The sequence below is a fragment of the Sardina pilchardus genome, chromosome 8, assembly GCF_963854185.1.
Source record: "Sardina pilchardus chromosome 8, fSarPil1.1, whole genome shotgun sequence".
NCBI classification, from domain to species: Eukaryota; Metazoa; Chordata; class Actinopteri; order Clupeiformes; family Clupeidae; genus Sardina; species Sardina pilchardus.
This window is the reverse complement of record NC_085001.1, coordinates 1,258,769-1,278,768: the sequence shown is the minus strand read 5'-3', so window position 1 is coordinate 1,278,768 and position 20,000 is coordinate 1,258,769. Positions and strand designations below refer to the sequence as shown.

The window sequence follows — 20,000 nt, the reverse complement described above, 5'->3', positions numbered from 1 at the left end:
GGAGCATTAGTTAAAGGACTACAATCTTTGAAGAATCTTTCCCAAATCTTGTCAGTGTAAGGTAGGCTTTAGTGACAACCACTTTACAGTAAGTAACTCAGAGTGTCCACTGGCGGGACTCACTGGAGGCTATGAGATCTTGGGCTGTACTTAAACTCAGTCAGTGGAGGCTATGAGATCTTGAGCTGTACTTAACTCAGTCAGTGGAGGCTATGAGATCTTGGGCTGTACTTAAACTCAGTCAGTGGAGGCTATGAGATCTTGGGATGTACTTAACTTCGATCTCACATGGAGGCTATGAGATCTTGGGATGTACTTAACTTCGATCTCACATGGAGGCTATGAGATCTTGGGCTGTACTTAACTCAGGTCTCACATGGAGGCTATGAGATCTTGGGCTGTACTTAACTCAGTCACTGGAGGCTATGAGATCTTGGGCTGTACTTAACTCAGTCACTGGAGGCTATGAGATCTTGGGCTGTACTTAACTCAGTCAGTGAAATATATGGCACATTCACATTTCAAAAAGTGTCCAAATCTGTTTTTCCAAAACATTGAGTTTGTTCAAAAGCCAGCTAATCGTAAGTGTGTGTGTGTGTGTGTGTGTGTGTGTTTCCAGACTGCTGCCTCAGTCCTCTGATGAGGCCCCCACACCCGGCTCCCCCCATCCAACACACGTCCTAGCGGCCGCATGGATAGCCAGCGCTGCCCTCGCCCCCCCCAGATGACCCCCCAGCCCCAACCCAAGGGCCAGCAGACGGGCCCCCCCCAGATGACCCCCCAGCCCCAACCCAACGGCCAGCAGACGGGCCCCCCCAAGATGACCCCCCAGCCCCAACCCAAGGGCCAGCAGACGGGCCCCCCCCAGATGACCCCCCAGCCCCAACCCAAGGGCCAGCAGACGGGCCCCCCCCAGATGACCCCCCCCCATATGACCCCCCAGCCCCAACCCAAGGGCCAGCAGACGGGCCCCCCCCAGATGACCCCCCAGCCCCAACCCAAGGGCCAGCAGAGAGGGCCCCCCCTGGGTCGCTGCCCCCCCTCGCCAGACGCCCCCCCTGCCCTGCGCGAGTCTCCCTCGCTGGCGTCGCTCGCCCAGACGGAGGCGCTGTTTGACCTCATCGCCAGCTCACAGAGCCGTCGCCTGGACGACCAGAGGGCCAGCGTGGGCGACCGCCTGTCCTTCGCCATCACGCAGAACAACATCCGCCACCTGTGCCACGCCTGCAACCCCCCGCAGCCCACCGACGACTTCTTCAACATGCTCATCAAACACCAGGTAGCCTAGCCACACACACACACACACACACACACACACACACACACACACACACCTGTGCCACGCCTGCAACCCCACGCAGCCCACCGACGACTTCTTCAACATGCTCATCAAGCACCAGGTAGCCTAGCCACACACACACACACACACATACACACACACACACACACACACACACACACACCTGTGCCACGCATGCAACCCCCCGCTGCCCACCGACGACTTCTTCAACATGCTCATCAAACACCAGGTAGCCTAGCCACACACACACACTCACACACACACACACACACACACACTCACATTCATATTCACTCACATTCACACTCATACTCGCATTGACTTTTCAGTCATTTTGGCTTTTAATTAATTTGAGTTTCGCTTATGCTGACTTTAACTAATTTGGCTTTCACTCACATTGACTTTAATTCATTTGAAGCAGCACTATGTGCAACAAATTCCCTCTTCTTAGTGTATTTGTTTACGTAGTTAGTTAGTTTTGGTACTGCAAAAAAGGGGTGTCTAAAAACAAGATAAACCCCCTAAATCTGAGGTAAAAGGTACTCAAAACAAATTAAATTATCTGTCCATGCAGCAAGATAATTTTACTTGACAAGATTTCTTGAACTAATTCATCTATAGAAATAAGATTATAGTATAAAGTTGAACGCTTAAAATAAGAAATTCACTCTTAAAACAAGATAAATTATCTAACACTTCTAAACTTATTTATTTTATCCTGATAAGATCAAATGTGACCTTGCAAAGCAAAGCCAGTCACTTTGCACTCGATGCTACAGTATATTGAGAAAATCCACGATAAACAAGCGTTAAAATGTTGAATTTCACGTTTTCGCTTAATTCAGGATTAGTGTTCCAGGACAGGACTTACATGGAGAATAGAAGAAATACTTTCACTGCACGACTTTGCCAGATACAATAGCCTACATCCCCAAAACACCCCGATCAGCTACAGTAGCTCATCTCCCCTAAACACCCCGATCAGCTACAGTAGCTCATCTCCCCTAAACACCCCGATCAGCTACAGTAGCCTACAGTATCTCCCCTAAACACCCCGATCAGCTACAGTAGCCTACAGTATCTCCCCTAAACACCCCGATCAGCTACAGTAGCCTACAGTTTCTCCCCAAAACACCCCGATCAGCTACAATAGCCTACAGTATCTCCCCTAAACACCCCGATCAGCTACAGTAGCTCATCTCCCCAAAGCACCCCGATCAGCTACAGTAGCTCACCCCGATCACTGGCGGCTAGATCTCTGATCTCTAGGCTAGTGGATGGTCCCATGGAGAGTCAAAGCTGTGTTGAACTGTGTTGAACCATTACATCAGGTGAACTCTGTTGAACTGTGTTACATCAGGTGAACTGTGTTGAAGAGTGTTTAGAGAGTAACTATTCAGACTACAGGTGCAGGTCTGGGTCCAGTTGAATGAATCACAGTAACCAGAGCCATAGAAAGAGAGAGTTGCGACACTCTTTGATGTTGCCGCCACACGATCAAAAGTTCCAAAAACCTGCGCTGAATGGCTGAATCGCAGGAGGGTGGGATGAACAGTACTTCTGGATGATGGAACTAACCTATTGACTACTGATCAAGAGATTGGCTGTAAATAGTTCCAAAAGTCCCATAACAAGGAAAAAAAGCGCTGCCATGTTTTCCTATGGAGGTCTATGGGAGTGTCGCCACTCTGTTTTATCTACCGCTCAGACTACAGGTGCAGGTCACAGTCCAGTTGAATGAATCACAGTAGCTATTCAGACTACAGGTGCAGAATCACAGTGACTATTCCACTTTTCCACTTTTGATTGCACTGTGTTGATGAGGGAGGGGAACTAGAGGGGAGGGGGTATGGTATGGTATAGGGTGTGTATGGTATGGTGGGTGTCATGTTATATGTTATATGTTATGTGTGATGTGTGATGTGTGATATGTTATATGTATGAGATGTATGTTACATCAAATGCTGCCATCTTTTATGGATGAAATGACGTGTGAAGAAGAATATCCTTTATAGGACAATAAAGACTCTATCTATCTATTCAGACTACAGGTGCAGAATCACAGTGACTATTCAGACTACAGGTGCAGGTCATGGTCCAGTTGCCATGTCAGGGTTCTATCGCCAGGTGGCGACACATACTATTGCTGGGAGGGAGTTCATTCACATGTATCCATATCCAAGACTTCTGTAATGGATGCATGTAAACGCTTCTTTTTCCTGTTGCATGAGTGATAGCATTGGTCCAGCCTACAAGAGGAGCCCATGGGGGCGTGGCTAAGAGGAGCCCATGGGGGCGTGGCTAAGAGGAGCCCATGGGGGCGTGGCTAAGAGGAGCCCATGGGGGCGTGACTAAGAGGAGCCCAAGGGGGCGTGACTAAGAGGAGCCCATGGGGGCGTGGCTAAGAGAAGCCCATGGGGGCGTGACTAAGAGGAGCCCATGGGGGCGTGGCTAAGAGGAGCTCATGGGGGCGTGACTAAGAGGAGCCCATGGGGGCGTGGCTAAGAGGAGCTCATGGGGGCGTGACTAAGAGGAGCCCCATGGGGGCGTGGCTAAGAGGAGCTCATGGGGGCGTGGCTAAGATGAGCTCATGGGGGCGTGGCTATGGTGCTGCAGCTCCTGACCAGCAGAGGAGCCCAAGGGGGCGTGGCTAAGATGAGCTCATGGGGGAGTGGCTATGGTGCTCTGCCGCTCCTGACCAGCAGAGGCAGTACTCTATAGTAACCCCGCGAGCCAGCCAGGTGCACCCCGCCTTCATGAGCCAGGCCTGAGTGCTGTCTCCCCCAGATCACTGAGACGCACCCCAGGATCACCTCTAGGCCCGGGGGATAGCAGCCCAATATCAGGAGCAATAGCAGAGGAGATGGCTTCAAAAGTGAACATTTCTTCCTTGAATCATTGAGCAGTGCTGGCTTCTCTAAAACATTAAAATAATGCAGTCAATATGAAAATGGGCGGACAATGTGATGAGTTGAGAAAATACGTATATGCATCTCTCTCTCTCTCTCTCTCTCTCTCTCTCTCTCTCTCTCTCTCTCTCTCTCAGTGACAAATTCACATTACAGGCTGCATCAGTAATCTGATATGTGTAAAAGCAATTGTTGCCACAGGAAACAGAGCGATGAATATTACAGCAGAATGACTCATAAATGTGCTTCTCTCTTTCTTTCTCTCCCTCTATCTCTCCCTCTATCCCACATTTTCCCTCCCTTCTTCTCTCTCTCCATCTCTCTCTCTCCCTGCACTCTTCATCTCTCGCTCCTTTCCTTTTCCCTTCCCTCCCTCTCTCTGCTGTTTCCATTCCATTCTCTATCATTTCATCTCATTCTCTCTATCCTTTCATCTCACTCTCTCTTTATCTTCTCCTACTTCCCTCTCCCATCTCCCTTTTCTCTCTATCCCTCCATCCCTCCCTTCCTGCCTTTTCCCCTTCCCTCTTTTTCTCCATCTCCACCTTTTTACTCTCCTCATGCTATTTATCCCTCCTTCTGTCCCTCTCTCCTTCCCTCTCTCTCCCTCCCATCTCTCTCTCTCCCCCTGCCTCTCCCTCCTCTCTCTCTCTCTCTCCTCTCTCTCTCTTTCTCCCTCCTCTCCCTCCTCTCTCTCCCTCCCTCTCTCTCCTTCCTCTCTCTATCCCCCTCTTTCTCCCTCTTCTCTCAGTCCTGCCGGCTGAATGACCAGCGGTGTTCTCTGCCGGAGTGTGTGGAGGGTGCGGAGTGTGTGGAGGGTGCGGGAGCGTCGGACGCTGACGAGGCCTTCTTCAGCCTGGTCCAGAGAGTGCAGGCCAAGCGGATGGATGAGCAGCGTGTGTCCTTCTACTGCGACCAGCACGACGACGGCCCTGACGCTGAAGCCCACACACACACACACACACACACACACACACACGCACACGCTAGCACCCACTCCCGCCATGACCACGAGCACAAACCCTCGCCACGGCCTGCCTCCGGCTCTAGTTAAAGTCTACTACCAGATGCACACACACACACACACACACACACACACACACACACACAAACACAAACACAAACACACACACACACACACTTGCTACACACACCAGTCACACCAGTCACACACACACACACAAACACCACACACACACACACACACACATGCAAACCACAAACGTGCGCGCGCTCACACACATACACACACACACACACACACACACACCATGAGGACAAAAGAGAGAGCTGCCATCTAGAAGAGGGGGGGACACTAAAAGAGCACGGAACAGGGTGCCTGGACAGGACAGCGCCACACAGTGGACGTATGTGGGATGACGGATGTGCATGCATGGCGGTGCTCTCCGCAGGGGTACAAGCAGCCCCATCACCATGGCCATGAGCTGAACCAGCTGGGGCACAACCGCCTGTGGAGGAGTGGACAGTCCAGGTGGTGTGTGTGTGTGTGGGGGGGGGGGGGGCATTCAATGTAGCCTAACGTGTGTGAGGCATGGCTCTGTGTGTGTGTGTGTGGAGGGGGGAGCGTAATGTAGCCTATGAGTGTGGTAAGGCAAAGCTCAGTGTGGGCTATGTGTGTGTGTGTGTGTGTGTGTGTGTGTGTGTGGAGGGGGGAGCATTTAATGTAGCCTAATGAGTGTGGTAAGGCAAAGCTCAGTGTGGGCTGTGTGTGTGTGTGTGTGTGTGTGTGTGTGTGTGTGTGTGTGTGTGTGTGTGTGTGTGTGTGTGTGTGTGTGTGTGTGTGTGTGTGTGGAGGGGGGAGCATTTAATGTAGCCTAATGAGTGTGGTAAGGCAAAGCTCAGTGTGGGCTGTGTGTGTGTGTGTGTGTGTGTGTGTGTGTGTGTGTGTGGAAGGGAAAGCATTTCATGTAGCCTAATGTGTGTAGTAAGGCAGAGCTCTATTTGGGCTGTGTGTGTGTGTGTGTGTGTGTGTGTGTGTGTGTGTGAAGGGGGGGGGGGGGCATTTAATGTAGCCTAGTGTGTGTGTGAGGCAGAGCTCGGTGTGGGCTGTGTGTGTGTGATGGGGGGGGGGGGGGTAGGCATTTAATATAGCCTAATATGTGTGTGTGAGGCAGAGCTCAGTGTGGGCTGTGTGTGTGTGTGTGAGGCAGAGCTCGGTGTGTGTATGTGTTAGGCAGAGCTCGGTGTGTGTGTGTTAGGCAGAGCTCGGTGTGTGTGTGTGTTAGGCAGAGCTCGGTGTGGGCTGTGTGTGTGTGTTAGGCAGAGCTCGGTGTGTGTGTGTTAGGCAGAGCTCGGTGTGTGTGTGTGTTAGGCAGAGCTCGGTGTGGGCTGTGTGTGTGTGTTAGGCAGAGCTCGGTGCTAGCTGATCTGGACTCATGATGAGGGTGATCTGAATGTGTACGTTTAAACAGCCGTGTTTGCATCTGTTATTGGGGCAGTTTCTCCACATGTCACATGTCACGTGGTCACCAGGACTCCAGGTCTCCTGCTCCTGGTCCCAACTATACTGATGATCTAGAGACTAGTGTTAACACTATTAACTACTAGGACGTCAACGCAGACAGGCCATTGTCAACAGGGAACAGTATGCTTTGATATAGTTCCCCCTCCAAACGAAGGGAACAGTATGCTTTGATATAGTTCCCCCTCCAAACGAAGGGAACAGTATGCTTTGATATAGTTCCCCCTCCAAACGAAGGGAACAGTATGTTTTGATATAGTTCCCCCTCCAAACGAAGGCTTGCAAGAAGTCCAACGCATGCCACAGCACATGCTGAATCTGAAAGTGCTGCTGAATGGACTCTTTGCTCTCATCACTGATTCCAGCTGAACTGCTTTGTTATTATGGAAACCAATGATTAAAATGTTCCGTGTGTGTGTGTGTGTACTGTGACGAGTGATTAACAGACTACTGAATGAGGAAAACTGGTATATTGCAGTCCCTTTACAATCGTGTCATTGAAAAATGTTGTGTAATCGACACATAAAATCTATGGCAATTTATTTTAATTGCATTGTAAGCGTCTGTTTGTTTGTTTTTACACCCACCAATGTCTCACTTGGCATTTACAGTAAACTACTGAACTAACTTAACCATCAATGAAATAACCCATAATAACCGAGGGAGTAAAATGAAGTTAGAGAGCCTAACGGGGAGGGGAGAGAAGAGAGCGGGAGGAAATGAGGAGGAGTGCGCGCGATAAGAGAGACGGCAGTCAGAGGGCTGTCAGAAATGCACGCGCGCTCTCAAAACTGCGTGCGGTCGAAAGCGTCCGTGTCGGAGCATCCTGAACACAGCTGCGCTTTTACTCACGGCCGGCGGACAACCAACCAACGGAAAAATGAACACAAATGATGCGAAGGAATATCTCTCCAAGCGGCAAATTCCCCAGCTGTTTGAGGTAAGGTTCCTAGATTTGAGAAGTTTTGCAAGGGCGCAACTCAACGCTGGTAATCCCACGAGATAATGTTTATTTCCAGGAAAAGACAGAAATACGAAGACTTTAGGATGGTGCTGGTACATCAGAATTTAATTAATCAAACAAAGAATTCGCCTTTGTAACCCGTTTTTTTAGGCTTTGTTTTCTTTTCGCTAATTGAGGATCATTTGGTTTGAACGCAACCAATTCAAAAAGGTAGCCACGCTCATGAGTAGGCTATTTGATTAGAATGCAACAGGCAAGTGTCCGTGTCGCTCGAGCCCGATAATTGCATGGGAAATTAGACACTTCAAGTTGTCACTATGGTGATCCTCAAGTAGGTTGCGGTGATTGCCGGGCTGAGCGCCTTAAGTTTGGCCGCAAGTGGCAACTTTCTCCAGGCAGCAAACGAAGCCGTGCTCAGGTTCCGCCAGATTAACCCTCTGCAGCCTGCTCAAGACCTGCTGATGCTGTGTCCAATATAAGTAGCCTAGTCTCCGACACTGTTACATGTAGCAAAGCTCTCTTGGTCCTAAGCACTATCGTTGGAGTATGTCTGCTGCTGACAGCTTTCTTTGAAAACACAGATAATGGTTCAGTGACCTCAGTAACTCACAAAAATTTGATTTCATGATGAAACTATATCCGTTGTGTATCCTCTCCTCCGTCAGTACAACTGTGTGAGTAGGCTATAGGCCGCTTTGTGTTTTTATGTTATTGATTTTGAAAACATGAAGTTCCTGCTCGAGCACATGTAGCGGTCTGCGGTCACCTTGGCAACTGTTCCCTTTTGCTGCTTGTGATTCATCAGATAAATAGAAAGAGAGGGAGAGAGAGAGAGAGGGAGGGAGGGAGAGAAGGCAGAGAACACATAATAATTCACATGCACTTTTATGATTTTCATTATAGTACATTATTTATTTATTTTACAATGCAAGAATGAATTTGCGTGAGGAACATAATGTAAGAGAGACAGGCTCTAAGCCAGACATGTTATAGGACAGTGGTTCTTAACTGGTCTGGCTTTGGGACCCACAATTTCCTATGTTTATAAAGTCGCGACCCATATACTTATTTAGCATTCAAGCCAACGGATATGGTGAGCTATGGTAACATACAAAGTGCCTGTAGACCTACTTGTCTGGAACATGGGTGTTTGACATCACATTTGCGTTTAACCACTAAAATGATGTCTAACATGACCGGTCACATAAACATTGCTTATCTCCATGGTAATAGATAGATAGATAGATAGATACTTTATTGATCCCCAAGGGGAAATTCAAGACTGACTGACATTGGCTACGAATAAAGCCTGTTAAGAGTTATAGGAGACACAGTCTACAAGAGAGACAGGTTATAAGAGACACAGTCTATAAGAGAGACAGGCTATAAGAGAGACCGGTTATAAGAGAGACAGGTTATAAGAGACACAGGCTATAAGAGAGACAGGTCATAAGAGAGACAGGTTAAGAGAGACAGGTTATAAGAGAGACAGGTTATAAGAGAAACAGGTTATAAGAGAGACAGGTTATAAGAGAGACCGGTCATAAGAGAGACAGGTTATAAGAGAGACAGGTTATAAGAGAGACCGGTCATAAGAGACAGGTTATAAGAGAGACAGGATAAGAGAGACAGGTCATAAGAGAGACAGGTTATAAGAGAGACAGGTTATAAGAGAGACAGGATAAGAGAGACAGGTCATAAGAGAGACAGGTCATAAGAGAGACAGGTTATAAGAGAGGCAGGTCATAAGAGAGACAGGATATAAGAGAGACAGGTTATAAGAGAGACAGGTTATAAGAGAGGCAGGTCATAAGAGAGACAGGTCATAAGAGAGACAGGTTATAAGAGAGACAGGTTATAAGAGAGACAGGTTATAAGAGAGACAGGCTATAAGAGAGACAGGTCATAAGAGAGACAGGCTATAAGAGAGACAGGTCAGAGCACTGTTGCCCACGTCCTGCTCTGATCTGGACAGAATGCGGCTGACATCCCATAATGACTCTCCATCCAGCAGCAGGCACTGCCTCGATCAACAGGCTGAGAACAACAGTGGATTCCCTTGAGCTCTCCTCCGTGGTCAGATGAGGAGATGCTGATCTGCAGGCCAGGGGAGTCTGCAGGTGTTTCGCTGATACTGCCAGTGTGGTTCTACGCCTCAGATTAGATTAGAGAACTAAACGCAGCACGTAGCCTCCAGGCCCTTAGTGTCAGAACCGTGGAACCCTCTCTTAAGGAAGGGAGTAGCAATTTAGCAAATAAACAAACTAAATAAATAAACCCTATTTTTAGATGAGAACTCAGGCCTCTTGTAAACAGTGCTGTCCTGCATTAAATACAGCATCAAGTAGAAAATACTTTCCAACGACTCCTTGAGACAGGAAATGTTTCATTTTTTCATCCACTGCAGTAAGGATGCCTTGATATGAAGGTTACTATCGGACATGTTGGTCTTGGGACTCAGCTTCTGTTCACGTACACACACAGGGGTTGTCTCGTCCTCCTGCCAAACATGACTTCTGAAATAGCAGGACTGTAGGCTAATTTATGCCAGGAAGTTGGAAGATTGAGTTGATCTGAGATAAAACGAAAAACGTTTATTATTGTACTGTACTTACAATTTGCCATTTGCTTTGGGGAAAATCCTGTTAAATGTAAATATTCTGAAATTGGTGATTAGAATCAGTGTGCATTTGCACACGTGGACGCAGAGCTGTGTCAGCTGTCCTCCTTGTTGTGCTGTAGAAGTAGTCTCAGATTATTAGAATTATCCGCGCTCCACGTCGAGAAGATTATTAGAGTCAGTTTAGATTTGCACTCATCGTCACCAGCCGCAGTGAGCTGTGGATTATCAGAGCCAAACCCCTCCCTCCATTTTAGAAAGCAGCAGTTTGTGCTGAAGCGTGACTGTTTGTTCTGGTGCCAGCGAGCTGGTTTCCCCGTGAGGATTGACATGTAAATTCTGCGTTCCACCCCGGCCCTCCGCTCAATTAGCATGCCGACACGCTGATGGCTTATTAGGGAGAGGAGAGGGCCAGTGACAGGCAGACAGGCCCAGCTGGGTAGACATGGCTGCAGCAGCTCACAGACACAGCAGCTCACAGACAGACACAGCAGCTCACAGACAGACACAGCAGCTCACAGACACAGCAGCTCACAGACAGACACAGCAGCTCAGAGACACAGCAGCTCACAGACACAGCAGCTCAGAGACACAGCAGCTCACAGACACAGCAGCTCAGAGACACAGCAGCTCACAGACACAGCAGCTCAGAGACAGACACAGCAGCTCAGAGACAGACACAGCAGCTCAGAGACTCAGCAGCTCACAGACACAGCAGCTCAGAGACAGACACAGCAGTTCACAGACAGACACAGCAGCTCACAGACACAGCAGCTCAGAGACAGACACAGCAGCTCACAGACACAGCAGCTCACAGACACAGCTGCTCACAGCAGTGTTGTAGTACTCGAGTCCGAGTCATTAGCCAAATTTAGAGACTTGTGACTTGACTTGGACTCGAGCACTGAATGACTCGGACTTGGACTCGGACTCGTAAATTCAAAGCATTCAGACTCGAAAATTGAGGCGAAGACTCGACTTTGCCCATGAGTTTTGTGTTTACAGTTTGCTTACCATTCATTCCTGCAGACGCCCCTGTATGAAAGTTCATAACGGCCGCCATTAGGACTTTTTTAGTTTTTAGTTTAAAACCTTATAGGCTATGCTTACTTCAGTGCGGAACTTGGACTCGACTTGACCAAAAAGTACTCAACTTGAATCAATATTGACTCGACTCGGACTTGACTCGGATGAGTAGTGGACTCGACTTGGACTCGACTCCAAATTTGTTTTTAATGACTTGGACTTGACTCGGACTCGGACACTGGAGACTCGAACCTGGACTCGGACTCGAGGCATAGTGACTTGACTACAACACTGGCTCACAGACACAGCAGCTCACAGACAGACACAGCAGCTCACAGACAGACACAGCAGCTCACAGACACAGCAGCTCACAGACTCAGCAGCTCACAGACAGACACAGCAGCTCACAGACAGACACAGCAGCTCACAGACACAGCAGCTCACAGACACAGCAGCTCAGAGACACACACAGCAGCTCACAGACAGGGAAGACCAGGAGAGCAGTCATTTGCAATTATTATTTCTCTCCCTCTCTCTGCCCAGGTCAGGTCAGTATTCATTCCTTAGAGCTCTACCTACACACACACTCTCCCTGAGACCTGTGCCTCCACACACACACTCCTACCTCCACACACACTCTCTGAGACCCCTACCTCCACACACACTCTCTCTGAGACCCCTACCTCCACACACACTCTCTCTGAGACCCCTACACACACCGCCATATAGCCGCCATATAGCCGCCATGTTGGTAGCGCACCAAACGTAATATCCATTCATTCAGATGCAGAAGACAAGAAGCAGAAATATAGTATAGCGATTCTTTTCCTCTTTGATCGTGGGTTACACCCTACTACACAGCAACATACGACCAAGAAGGCAAAAACTAAGTAACAGGAACACACGAATAGGTGGGAGTAAATCCATAGTAGTCCATAGTAAACTAAGGAGTGAGGCTGCCAATATGGCTGTGCCCGCGAAGTTTTCACGTCATGATCCCGAGCCCTATTCAATATCATTTGTTTTGATTTGTCTTCCAGACGGTTTGCTAAAGAGGCTAGTAGCACAAAACAATAATAGCTAGCCTGCTTAATGCCCATTGTAGCTCAAGAGACTTGCAACAGCGAAATTGAGTTGCTAAAAATGGCTTTAGTATTAATTCACATTGACCATACGATACCCAACTAGGGAGAATGACGGACATGTTCTCGTGTTCTAGACAAATGTCCAACACTAAGAGAGAGCTGCTGCCCTGGTGGCATCTGTGTTCTTCGCAAAAAGACTACAAACCCCAGCGTGCCCTGGTGGCATCTGTGTTCTTCCCAAAAAGACTACAAACCCCAGCGTTTGTGCTAGCTTCACGAGAGACTTAGGCTTAGTTCACACTGGCAGTCGAAATCGATTTTTTGCTTATCTGGATTGTATCTAGCTTGAATTTTGGGTAGTCTGAACGGCACAAAACCGCATGAAATGTGATTTTCCCGATGCTGATTCGCACCACATACGAAGGTGGTTTCAATATCACTTACTATCGGATATGACTCAATCTGAACAGTCAAACTACTTGAATAGGATTTCAACGTGCCCCTTTCGTCATTTGCACTGCGTCAAACAATTGCAACGTAATTCTGAATGACGGAAGTAGTTGATTGATTGATTCAGCGCGGGCACCAGGCCCATTGCTGTGAAAAAAGAAAAAGAAAAAAACTCGAATATTGTCGTTTCCTCCGTTTCTGACGCTTTCTCACAAACTGTAAGGTATTTGCGCCGCGGCTACGCATAACCAGTTGGAAAATATCACAAATAAATCCGCTTTCATCCATGACGACTTGGTTGTGTACAACTCTACCTATTGAATCCAGGTGTGTGTAATTTAAATCGGATCTGAGCATTGCACGCCAAGATCGGATGTGATCACTTGCAATATGCAATGAGAACAGTCAGTCAGAAAGATCAGATTCTGATCGGATATGCAAGACATCGGATTTCAACTGCCAGTGTGAAGTAAGCCTTACAAGACTAATCCAATCTTCGATTTCTCAATGACAATCAGGTGAATCAGACCAATTTAGCTGTCTAGCCCCATAGACCCCCATTGTTTTTGCACTTACTCGTGATCGCCCCTATAGCGGAACTGCAACAGATTGCAGGTAAAATGCCATTACAATGGAGTTAATAGCCGTGTTCAAGTTCAACTCCAAATGACCTTTTGCAGCAACGAGAGCTGCCGGTGGCAGCAGGGGCGGGGATGCAAACGCTGCTATGAAGTTGTACACTCTCTACTTCCCGTAGTGTAGACTTGGCTAGACTTGACCATGTGACGAATCACGAGGCACGGACCCGCACGGACTCTTGTGGATATGGGGAGGCATCTAAACACCTGCACACACGTCAGGGATGTAAAAGCCAATTAGGGCAAAGACCTGACGTCATGAAGGCAGGGTCTAGGCTCCGCTGCTCTCCGCAGTACCTCCAGACCGGCTGCTCTTTTGCGGAGCAGCCGCCTGGCCACGCCTTGCTCCCGCGATAAGTTGAGGCCATGTGATACCGACTGCCGAGTCGAAAACACGCCCATCTAGACCATCGTGGACAGATTTTTAACCACGTGCATCTTGTGCTGCGCAGTTTTTGTGCTGCGCAGCCAACTTGAACGCGCCTAATATGGTGTGAGTGCTCACTGCCCTTATGCTACTGAGCGTGCTCACTGGATTTATGCTACTGAGCGTGCTCACTGCCCTTATATGCTACTGAGCATACTCACTGGACTGCTGTCTCTCGCTGAGCTTGCTCAGAGGACCAGCTCTACTGAACATGCTCAGAGGACCAGCTCTACTGGGCATGCTCAGTGGACCAGCTCTACTGGGCATGCTCAGTGGGCTCCTGTCTGTGTCCTAGAGCATGCTGACGGGTCTGATGTTCCACCGGCCGGAGGACCCGCTGCTCTTCCTGGAGAGCTGCCTGCAGAAGACGCGCGAGCTGGGCGGGGTTGGGGGCGTGGCCTGGGACACCTTCATCACGCCTGACCGCCGCCCACTGCCCCCCATCAGCGCCCCACAGGCCAAGAAGGCTGCTGGGAAACTCGGTGAGTCGCGCGTCTGTTTCTGAACGTGCGCTCTTTTGATTGGTTTAGCCTTTTGATCGACTGTGTCTGAGTGAGTTAGTTGATTGACCCATTGACAATAGACCTCTGAAGTTCGCCTACAAAAAGGATCCAAAGCTGCCATCTTTGCCCATATTAGGAGATCCCGGAGTTAATTGAAGCTAACTGCCTATGGCAAGTTGCATGGTAAGTTAGCTCTGGGGTAGCAAAGATCAAAGTGTGCCGTCTTCACCTACCGAAGATCACAGTATCCACTAGACGGCAGTAGACAAAACTGTGTAGTGAAAAACGTCTGCATTTCCAATGTCATCATCCCCGTGAGAGTTTAACAGGTGCGATAATTGAAAATCCCCATGTTATTTTCCCTTAGAAAAAATCTCAAGATACCGGATCTCCTTATTTGGGCAAAGATGGTGGCAATTTAAAAAACACAATAAGTGCACCAATGAGTGCAATTGTCTGTAGTAGTGCTATGAGAGGAGATGTTCTCTGAAGAACTGGGGTTTCACACATTTTTTGGCAAGGGATGTCCCTACTCTAGTAGGAACAGCGTTCCACCAACGAGGGACGACAGATGTTACATTACAGTTACATGAAACTCTATCAGATGATGGTAGTGGCCTTAAATGTTCACCATTATGAAACTCTATCAGATGATGGTAGTGGCCTTAAATGTTCACCATTATGAAACTCTATCAGATGATGGTAGTGGCCTTAAATGTTCACCATTATGAAACTTTATCAGATGATGGTAGTGGCCTTAAATGTTCACCATTATGAAACTCTATCAGATGATGGTAGTGGCCTTAAATGTTCACCATTTTCTTATACGTTATCTCAGAGGGTGCCAGTGGACCGGGACCGGGACCATATCGACGGTATGAGCGGCTGCCCCCCATCCAGGCCCAGTTCTCCATCGAGAGCGACTCGGACATGACCGAGTCGTCCGGCCTCATCCAGGAGTACGACGTCTTCGACCCTAACAAACCCCGACCGCACATCATCTTCGTCATCGGTGAGTAATACCATACTGAGTCTTCCTCACAGCCACAGACGCCATTCAACTGGGGCTCATGGACTCTGGGAACATAGGGGCTGGGAATATAGGACTCTGGGAACATAGGGCCTGGGAATATAGGACTCTGGGAATATAGGACTCTGGGAACATAGGACTCTGGGAACATAGGGCCTGGGAACATAGGGCTCTGGGAACATAGGACTCTGGGAACATAGGACTCTGGGAACATAGGGCCTGGGAATATAGGACTCTGGGAATATAGGACTCTGGGAACATAGGGCCTGGGAACATAGGGCCTGGGAATATAGGACTCTGGGAACATAGGGCCTCGGAATGTAGGACTGTGGAAATATAGGACTCTGGTAACATAGGGCCTGGGAATGTAGGACTCTGGGAACATAGGGCCTGGGAATGTAGGACTCTGGGAATGTAGGACTCTGGAAATATAGGACTCTGGGAATATAGGGCCTGGGAATATAGGACTCTGGGAATATAGGACTCTGGGAACATAGGACTCTGGGAACATAGGGCCTGGGAATATAGGACTCTGGGAACATAGGACTCTGGGAACATAGGGCCTGGTAATGTAGGACTCTGGGAACATAGGGCCTGGGAATATAGGACTCTGGGAACATAGGACTCTGGGAACATAGGGCCTGGTAATGTAGGACTCTGGGAACATAGGGCTTGGGAATATAGGACTCTGGGAATATAGGACTCTGGGAACATAGGGCTTGGGAATATAGGACTCTGGGAACATAGGGCCTGGGAATGTAGGACTCTGGGAACATAGGACTCTGGGAACATAGGGCCTGGGAATGTAGGACTCTGGGAACATAGGACTCTGGGAATATAGGACTCTGGGAACATACAGTAGGGCCTGGGAATGTAGGACTCTGGGAATATAGGGCCTGGGAATGTAGGACTCTGGGAACATAGGACTCTGGGAACATAGGGCTTGGGAATATAGGACTCTGGGAACATAGGACTCTGGGATCATAGGGCCTGGGAATATAGGACTCTGGGAACATAGGGCCTGGGAATGTAGGACTCTGGGAATATAGGACTCTGGGAACATAGGACTCTGGGAATATAGGACTCTGGGAACATAGGACTCTGGGAATGTAGGACTCTGGGAATATAGGACTCTGGGAACATAGGGCCTGGGAATGTAGGACTCTGGGAATATAGGACTCTGGGAACATAGGACTCTGGGAATATAGGACTCTGGGAACATACAGTAGGGCCTGGGAATGTAGGCCTCTGGGAACATAGGGCCTGGGAATGTAGGACTCTGGGAATATAGGACTCTGGGAACATAGGGCCTGGGAATATAGGACTCTGGAAATATAGGACTCTGGGACCATAGGACTCTGGAAATATAGGTATTCTCCTATCCTGTGTGTGTGTGTGTGTGTGTGTGTGTGTGCCACCCTCAGGTGGTCCTGGCAGTGGGAAGGGTACTCAGACGCTGAAGATGGCGACGCACTATGATTTTGAGTGTGTGTCGGTGGGAGAGATCCTGCGCACCCAGCTGCTTCACCACGCCACCACCGACAGGAAGTGGGAGCTCATCGCCCAGATCATCGCCAACGGAGAACTGGCACCACAGGTGAGGGCTCTAGAACAGGGCAGGAACCACAGGTGAGGGCTCTAGAACAGGGCAGGAACCACAGGTGAGGGCTCTAGAACAGGGCAGGAACCACATGTGAGGGCTCTAGAACAGGGCAGGAACCACAGGTGAGGGCTCTAGAACAGGGCAGGAACCACAGGTGAGGGCTCTAGAACAGGGCAGGAACCACAGGTGAGGGCTCTAGAACAGGGCAGGAACCACATGTGAGGGCTCTAGAACAGGGCAGGAACAACATGTGAGGGCTCTAGAACAGTGCAGGAACCACATGTGAGGGCTCTAGAACAGGGCAGGAACCACAGGTGAGGGCACTAGAACACGACTGGTACCACAGGTGAGGGTGGAAAGAGTTGGTACCACAGGTGAGGACAGTAGAACAGGGCTGATAACTAAAGCCAGGGCACTAGAATACAGTTGTTAACTAGAATAGATGTTAACTCAGGTGAGGACACTAGAATAGATGTTAACTCAGGTGAGGACACTAGAATAGAGCTGATAACTCAGGTGAGGACACTAGAATAGATGATAACTCAGGTGAGGACACTAGAATAGATGATAACTCAGGTGAGGACACTAGAATAGATGATATCTCAGGTGAGGACGCTAGAATAGATGATAACTCAGGTGAGGACACTAGAATAGATGATAACTCAGGTGAGGACGCTAGAATAGATGATAACTCAGGTGAGGACACTAGAATAGATGATATCTCAGGTGAGGACACTAGAATAGATGAGGGCGCTAGAATAGATGATAACTCAGGTGAGGACACTAGAATAGATGATAACTCAGCTGAGGACACTAGAATAGATGATAACTCAGGTGAGGACACTAGAATAGATGAGGGCGCTAGAATAGATGATAACTCAGGTGAGGACACTAGAATAGATGATAACTCAGCTGAGGACACTAGAATAGATGATAACTCAGGTGAGGACACTAGAATAGATGATAACTCAGGTGAGGACACTAGAATAGATGATAACTCAGGTGAGGACACTAGAATAGATGATAACTCAGGTGAGGACACTAGAATAGAGCTGATAACTCAGGTGAGGACACTAGAATAGAGCTGATAACTCAGGTGAGGACACTAGAATAGAGCTGATAACTCAGGTGAGGACACTAGAATAGAGCTGATAACTCAGGTGAGGACACTAGAATAGGTGAGGACACTAGAATAGATGATAACTCAGGTGAGGACACTAGAATAGATGATATCTCAGGTGAGGACACTAGAATAGAGCTGATAACTCAGGTGAGGACACTAGAATAGATGATAACTCAGGTGAGGACACTAGAATAGATGATAACTCAGGTGAGGACACTAGAATAGATGATAACTCAGGTGAGGACACTAGAATAGATGATAACTCAGGTGAGGACACTAGAATAGATGAGGACACTAGAATAGATGATAACTCAGGTGAGGACACTAGAATAGATGATAACTCAGGTGAGGACACTAGAATAGATGATAAATCAGGTGAGGACACTAGAATAGATGTTAACTCAGGTGAGGACACTAGAATAGAGCTGATAACTCAGGTGAGGACACTAGAATAGATGATAACTCAGGTGAGGACACTAGAATAGATGATATCTCAGGTGAGGACACTAGAATAGATGATAACTCAGTTGAGGACACTAGAATAGATGATATCTCAGGTGAGGACACTAGAATAGATGATATCTCAGGTGAGGACGCTAGAATAGATGATAACTCAGGTGAGGACACTAGAATAGATGATATCTCAGGTGAGGACGCTAGAATAGATGATAACTCAGGTGAGGACACTAGAATAGATGATAACTCAGATGAGGACACTAGAATAGATGATATCTCAGCTGAGGACACTAGAATAGATGATAACTCAGGTGAGGACACTAGAATAGAGCTGATAACTCAGGTGAGGACACTAGAATAGGTGATATCTCAGGTGAGGACACTAGAATAGGTGAGGACACTAGAACAGTGCTGATAACTCAGATGAGGACACTAGAATAGATGATAACTCAGGTGAGGACACTAGAATAGATGATAACTCAGGTGAGGACACTAGAATAGAGCTGATAACTCAGATGAGGACACTAGAATAGATGATAACTCAGCTGAGGACACTAGAATAGATGATAACTCAGGTGAGGACACTAGAACAGTGCTGATAATTTAGCAGTCAAACGCAACTCTCTCACTGACTTAATGCAGCGCCATCTCTGGTACGGTGTCACAGTCACTTTGTATTTTTTGTGTCAAAGAACAGTTTGATATAGCAGGTGGCTAAGCTGCAACAATTTACTATGTTAAACCCTTTATTCAACACTGTGAGTGAATGCAGGATTATTTTTTACTTTATCCACTCACTTACACTGACGGTGTGGTATTACAAGAGTGCCAGCCCAGCGCTAGCTGCTTTGCATGCTAACCTCAGCGGATATCTGGACCATGCAGAGCTTAGGCGGGTTTGATCATGTTCATCATGTCAAAACAGTTGGTTCTTCACTCTTGGTAATTCTAGGCTTTGTTTTGTAATGTTCTAAACAGTTGTTTCCTCACTCTTGGTAATTCTAGGGTTTGTTTTGTAATGTTCTAAACAAAAAAACTCCACACGGCACCTTTTGCTTGATCCTCCAGGAGACGACCATTGAGGAGCTGAAGCACCAGTTCATGAAGAAGCAGGACGTCAAGGGCTTCATCGTGGACGGCTTCCCCCGCGAGATCGCTCAGGCGTTCACCTTCGAGGAGCAGGTGTGTCTCAAGCAGCGTCAGTGGCCGTCACGTCTCTCATGTCCAGTATGCGTCTGTGTGCAGTGGCCATCACGCCTCTGTGATGGCCACATGGTCCAGTATGCGTCTGTGCAGTGGACATAAACAGTGTAGAAATATCACACCTCTCATGTCCAGTATGCGTCGGTGCAGTGGCCATCAACGCCTCTCATGTCCAGTATGC

General features: G+C 48.2%; 2 protein-coding genes across 2 annotated transcripts in view; both read left to right on the top strand.

Annotated features, from left to right (window-relative positions):
• Positions 1-772: 772 nt before the first annotated feature.
• On the top strand, positions 773-5,311 carry gpsm1a (G protein signaling modulator 1a). The gene is made up of 2 exons (XM_062543799.1): positions 773-1,279; positions 4,961-5,311. Exons 1-2 carry the CDS (start codon positions 773-775, stop codon positions 5,261-5,263), a joined length of 810 nt encoding a protein of 269 aa, XP_062399783.1. The 3' UTR covers positions 5,264-5,311.
• A 2,172-nt stretch (positions 5,312-7,483) lies between these two features.
• The window catches only part of ak5l (adenylate kinase 5, like), a 19,101-nt gene continuing 6,584 nt past the window's right edge, over positions 7,484-20,000 (top strand). The window contains exons 1-5 of the mRNA XM_062542275.1: positions 7,484-7,631; positions 14,197-14,383; positions 15,243-15,416; positions 16,859-17,031; positions 19,685-19,798. Coding sequence (XP_062398259.1) covers positions 7,572-7,631; positions 14,197-14,383; positions 15,243-15,416; positions 16,859-17,031; positions 19,685-19,798 — 708 coding nt within the window. The 5' untranslated portion in view covers positions 7,484-7,571. The remainder of the gene's footprint in view (positions 7,632-14,196; positions 14,384-15,242; positions 15,417-16,858; positions 17,032-19,684; positions 19,799-20,000) is intronic.

Coding starts and splice junctions, on each gene's coding strand:
- gpsm1a (XM_062543799.1), top strand. CDS start 773: ATGACCCCCCAGCCCCAACCCAACGGCCAGCAGACGGGCCCCCCCAAG. Junction 1,280..4,960: donor ACATGCTCATCAAACACCAG/GTAGCCTAGCCA, acceptor CTCTTCTCTCAG/TCCTGCCGGCTGAATGACCA.